Raw genomic sequence first — 5,837 nt, 5'->3', positions numbered from 1 at the left:
CAGCTTGAGTGGAGAGGCAGGAGGGACAGGGTTTCCCTACTTCCAAAGGCCTTAGTCTGCAGTTCCAGCCCCAGGTAAGTGTTCCCCCTCTGGGTCTGTCTGCTTGTTGGTCTGACCAGAGGAAATTTTCCGCTTCATTATGTGACCTCTGGCTTGTTAAACTCCGGCACTGGGTCCCTAAGGACATCTCAACAGACCCTAGCTCTGAAGGGCTCTTTGGATCAGTCCCCTTCAGGCTGCCCTTGACCACAGGATCAAGGAGATGCCGGCCAGGGAGTGGGGAGCTGTGTCCATCCCTGACCTGTCCTGCTGTGCCCCCAGTGCCTGGCTCTCTCTGCCACAGTGCTCTTCAAGCCATGCTCCCTGTGCCTCCTGCAGGGCCCTGGCTGGGATATCATCATATACTGTAAGTTTGTGATGAGACACTACAGTATAGATGATGTACTAGTCCGGGTACTCCCAGCTCTGGAGGCTGATGAAGAGGCCAGGGGTTGCTGCAAGCCCACCGTTCTCACTGCTCAGCCTATCACAGCCTGCCGACCGCCAGGGCACTTGGGGGTGGCGAGGAAACCGTTACCATTACTGAGTTTAGTAATGGTAACGGTTCTCTTGCTGCACCCAGAAAACGTGCCAAGAAGATTGCTCGGGACCCTGGAGCAGCCTACTGAAGGGAGGGAGACTCCAGCTCAGACAACGGGGTAGGGGTGGAGGGAATGGGTATGTTTTCTCTCTCCTGTTCTAAAGAAATAAAGATGAGACCCAGAATGCTGCTTGTCTTTCAACTTTATTAGCATCCGAGATTGGAGAGAGGGATCAAGGATTTGAGGAGCAGGTGGGAGGCACTATCTCACTCAGGACACGTGGGTCCTTACACAGCTGCAAGGTGTACGAACTGAGGGGAGAGGGGAAAGATCTCCCGGCTAACAACTCAGGAAGAAACTCGGCCCAATGCCAGGTGGCAGAAGTGCTCCCACACCAAAGGGCCAGCTTCTGAGACCTAAGTAGCTACAGGCCCAGGCAGAGGAACTACGTGGGAACCAGGCTAAGGCAGATTCCTTCCTCCAGCAGGAGGCATGGCCGGGCAGGGGCTGTGCATACTCGGCCAGCCACCCAGTCACTGTCCAGGCCCGGCTCCAGGCCCTGCAGGCCCCAGGTAAGGGCAGCTCTGGTCAGTGGCTCCCGCCAGCAGCCTGGGCGGGGATGCCTTGGGAAAGATATCAGAGGGTGGTCACTTGAGGAGTTTCACAGACAGGCGGAGCTGAACTTCACAGAGGAAGATGTTCATGAGGTCGCGGCCCACCTCCTGTGCCACCTGGGAGATCAGGTGCCCTTTCGGACCGATCAGGATCCTCTGAGGGTGGGGTAAAAGACAGGGACGTGAGCCTGCTCTCAGAGCTCCCAAGCAGTCAGGGAAGAACCCCTGCCTAACAGAGTACTGGTCCCTCCTCCAAGCCCGGCCCTGCTTACCATGTGAGATTCTTTGGGCACCAGAAGCTTCTGCTCAATCATCAGCTTCCCGTCTGGCCCTTCCTCCCACATTACCGTCTTCTGCACAGGGAGACACCGTGACTGGTCAGGCAGGCCCCTACCCCGCCCTCTTCGGGACCCAGCTGTCTGCTCCGGGTGTGTGCCTGATGGAGAGCCCCATGACCCCTAACTGCGCCTGCACCTGCTGCACGTTGTAGGGCACCTCCTGGGGCAGGTACTCCAGGAGCTTCTCTCGGATCATGTTGGCGCAGATCTCCTCAGGCGTCTGGCTGGTGAGGACTCCACTGTGGAACTCCCAGGGCCCTGGCCGGGCCTGTGCCAGGAGGTATTGCTATGGGCACAGAGGGAGTAGGTAGGCATCTCAGTCCCGAGCAGGACTTTCCTCTCACTCTCACTTCCAAGAGGAGGAACTCTGAGGCTTGTCTTCACATGGTGGAAACCAAGGGCCAGGCTATGGTCAAGGCCAACTGACCTTTAGTGTTTTCACATCCTCCTGGCTTAGGGCTGACAACATGAAGATCTCCTGGAAGTGGGGCCAGCCAATCCGCTGAGGGTCTCCCACAGACAGTGTGTTTGGGCCCTTAGCTGCTGGGCTGGAGCAATGGTTGCCCGGCTGCGAGCGGACAGCCTGCCTCATTTTGAGCTTCTTGCCATTGACCACACCTTCAGTGAGGGCTGCTGTAAGCTCCAGGAGAACTGACTTCTGCTTCAGGCAATCAACCTGGGGGTGGGGGACGGGCAGAGGACTGTGGTCAGTGAGACGGGACCCTTGAAGTAGACCCCTTCCTCAGGTAGGTGGTGCTCACCTTGTTCATGACAAGGATGCTGGGGACTTGGGAGAACTGGGTCAAGCACTGGAGCACCTGGGGACTGAGCTGGTTCCGAGTCCACTTGTCCGAGACATCCACAAGAACCACAACTGGCAGTTGGCAGTGTAGGGAGGACAAGGTTATGACCACTCATTCCCCCTAACCCCCAAAACTTCCAGGGTATGGGATCTGGCCAACCCCCATTCCCCCCAAACTATCAGCAATGAGAGGCCATGACCATGTAAATTGGGCTTCAGATTCCCATCCTGAGCCTAACCCAGATCAGCAGATTCCATGCTCTTCCATGGATCTTCCAACAAAGAGAGCTCCAGGTGGTGCCTAAGGGACAGACATACATAGATCAGGAAGGGTCTTGGGAGTGATGCCCTCCTGAGGAGGGATGGGGTGTGATAAGGGGGTTTTCCAGCCCCTATGATGGAATCTCCCCACTCCCTCTTCAACACCTTTCCCCCCTACAACTCCCTGTTTCCCTAGATATTACCTTTTCTGTTTAGCAGGGCTGATGAGGCCAGGTGTGTCAAGTAGAATCTAAAATCAGGAAAAAGAGATGCCCAGACCCCCAACCCCAGAAGGAAAGATTATGGCTGGGTAGTGAAAGGTCACCCACCCTTGATGTCAGGAGCCTGCCCCCACTTCTTGGCCAATTTTTACCCTCCAGCCTTGCTTTAATTCTAGATAGGATCCAGAAGAAAGAGAACTGTGAATATCTGGAAGATTAGGAAGCAGTAAAGAGGCAGTGAGACCTTTCTGACTAGATGCCAAAGGGGCAAGGTAGAGAGAGAACTGCACAGGCCTAAAAGGAAGAGGAGCCCCCTTCCCTCAGAGCAGTGAGCCTAAGCATCATTTTCTTCAGGTCTAACAGTAAGGGAGACCCTCTTAGCTTCAACCTCTGTCCTGTTTGCTGGACATCCATTGCAAGTACCCACCACCTGGGTCTCTTTCTCTGTGATGACACCCAGAGCTTGGCTGCGAGTGGTGTGCACCTTCTGGGAGACAGGGAACACCTGCCAGGAACAAAGAAGTCCCAAGTGAGGTCCCAGATCCCTCTAGAACAATCCACGAAGGCACAGTAAGAAGTGAGAAATGAAAGGGTCGGGGGTGTCAAGGATGCAGCATACTTTTCGGCCCAGCAGCTGGTTGGAGAGGGTTGACTTTCCTGCATTCGGGGCACCCAGGAGGACCGCTCGTAGGACTCGGGGGTTCTCAGGCATGTCGGGGCGATGGACCAAGAGGAGATCCTGCTCATCTGTGTGTGGGAATGGGAGGGGAGTGAGAGGTAGTACAACATGGATCCCCTGTCAGGTACTTGGTCCTACGCATCCACAAAGGGAATATGGATACGAGATTCATGCATCAGGTTGAAGCCGAGACCTGGCTTTGAGATTCAGTTTGTCCATTACGTTGTTTATATGCCTTTATCAAGTTCTCTAACTGCTCTAAGCCCCTTAGTTTTCTCATATGTAAAACAGAAATGGTATTGATGACTACTTACTGTATAACCTTCTTTTGACCATTGGCAATTGTGTGAAACCACTCAGCACAATGCCTGGCACTTAATACTCAATAACCTTGTGGAATCGTATTGTGTAGTTGTGCCCAGTAAATGTATGTACATGTGTGAAAGTATCTCTATACCAGATAAAGCCAGAAATCCCTCCAGCTCTATCTTACCCTACTAAGGGTACAATGAAGGCTCTGCAAGCTTTCTCAGTCTTTCTGTAATTGCTCCTCATGACACTGCGTCGTAATTACCAGTTTTTGTGTTCAGCCTTTAGTCTATGCTACTTGAAGAATAGAGGGTGCTATTTCCAGGTGTACAGTTGACCCTTGAGCAACATGGGTTTGAACTGTGTTGGTCCACTTATACGCAGGTTATTTTGTTTCTTTATTCTTCACTAAATGTGTACCATGCGATGTGCAGTTGGTTGAATCCTCAGATGGGAATCGTGCATACGGAGGAGCTGCATATACGGAGGGCCCACAATAAATTATATGAGGATTTTCGATTGCATGGGTTCTGCACCCCTAACACCTCTGCCCCGAGTTGTTCAAGGGCCAACTGTAACTCAGTGTCTTGACAAGTAGATGGGTCAAGCTTGCTCCCCATGTGAGGACAGAGAGCCACAACTCTTCCATGCCTGTGGCCCTTCAATCTCCTGCTCTTTGTGAACGTCTGTGGTTGTGACCAGATCGGTTCCCTCTGGCTCGAAAACTCTTAGAACCTAGTATCTCTTTCCTATGAGATCCTTCACTGCTCGCTTCTATCTCTCGGGGCCTCAAGATCGTTTTCTGTAATACAGAGCCAAAGACGATATCCCCAGAGTCTGAAGGGTTTCCCCGACACGGGACTTTCTGTGCTAAAGCAGTGACAATCCCAGACAAATCTATCTGAGCCCTTTACCTCTGTGCATGGACACGGCGGGGACGCGAAAATTCAACGAGCTGTCTGGCTGAGAGAGTCCGAGGAAGCAGTCCAGGGCTGAGCTCTGGCCATTAGGGCGAGAAGCCGAGGCCAGGCGGGGACCAGAGAAGGCCGGGCCCGAGACACAGGAGACGCATCTCTGCTGACTGCCCAAGAGCAAGGGGAGCCGGGTCACCCATTCCCTCGCGGCGTCGTGACCCGGCGGCCAAACCCCTAACACTGTTCGAAGGAGCTCAGCACCTCGCCTGCCGGGGGCAGCCATCGCAACCGCAAGGCACTCCGGGAACTCCCAGGAACGCACCTATGATTGGACAGTGCTGCGGAGAGGCGAGCGAGCGGGAGAGAGCTAGATCGGCCCGAACAGAGCGGAGGAACATGGGACATTGGAGGTGGGCTGGGGTTGGAACCGCTCTGGAGACTGCCCGAGGCTAAGGAACGGGGAAAAAGTGTATTTAGAGTTTGTGTGAGCTTGAGATCTTTTGGATTCTCATACGCATCGTGTTTTCTTCTTCTCCTGCCAAAGTTTTGTAGAAGGCCCTTCTAGCCCTGCCTCATGAAAGACTACATCTCCCACGAGGCCAAGAGGCAAAATCGTTCTCTTAGCGCCTGACCTCACTAAGCGGGAGAAACTCGCGCAACGAAGGAGGGATGGTCCGGGTCGTGGGACCGTGTACTGCTCCCCGTGAGGGTCTTTTTAGTCCTTTCCAGCCTCAGGCTTGTAGGATCCCCTCCCAGTGCCCCTCTGGCTTGGCATAGCGTCGGCAGCGGCCTCCGGCAGTCTGTACCTTTACTCTATGGGAGCCTCCTGTAAGGAAGGGTCGGTGTTCCCGATGAGCAGCAGACCCGGATTTCCCTCCTGTAAGACTCGGCTACTATCTCCTCTCTGAGGCCATTCCTTTCTGGAGAAAAACCAGAGGGTCTGCAAAGGGAGAAGAAGCGGCTTAGTCACCTAGGATCTCCCGGACTGCCTTAGCGGCCTGAGGAACCTGATATACCTTGGCCGATCTGTGGCCTTAAGCCCTCTCTTCATCCTTTGAAGCCTCAGTCAGACTTTTGGAATTGAGGGATAAATCTCGCGGGTTTGGAGGTGCTGAGGA

The 5,837-nt window shown here is 54.0% G+C and overlaps 1 protein-coding gene across 1 annotated transcript; it reads right to left on the bottom strand.

The window, feature by feature from the left end:
- Nucleotides 1–800: 800 nt before the first annotated feature.
- On the bottom strand, nucleotides 801–5,002 carry ERAL1 (Era like 12S mitochondrial rRNA chaperone 1; the record flags this gene model as incomplete). The annotated part of the gene is made up of 10 exons (XM_082860058.1): nucleotides 801–1,351; nucleotides 1,468–1,548; nucleotides 1,670–1,819; nucleotides 1,961–2,209; nucleotides 2,295–2,407; nucleotides 2,575–2,636; nucleotides 2,800–2,846; nucleotides 3,245–3,322; nucleotides 3,437–3,564; nucleotides 4,720–5,002. 10 exons carry the CDS (start codon nucleotides 5,000–5,002, stop codon nucleotides 1,229–1,231), a joined length of 1,314 nt encoding a protein of 437 aa, XP_082716184.1. The 3' UTR covers nucleotides 801–1,228.
- Between the last annotated feature and the right edge of the window lie 835 nt (nucleotides 5,003–5,837).

The sequence above is a fragment of the Leucopleurus acutus genome (genome assembly GCF_964270905.1).
Source record: "Leucopleurus acutus genome assembly, chromosome: 19".
NCBI lineage: Eukaryota > Metazoa > Chordata > Mammalia > Artiodactyla > Delphinidae > Leucopleurus > Leucopleurus acutus.
This window is presented reverse-complemented; position numbering and strand designations above follow the sequence as displayed.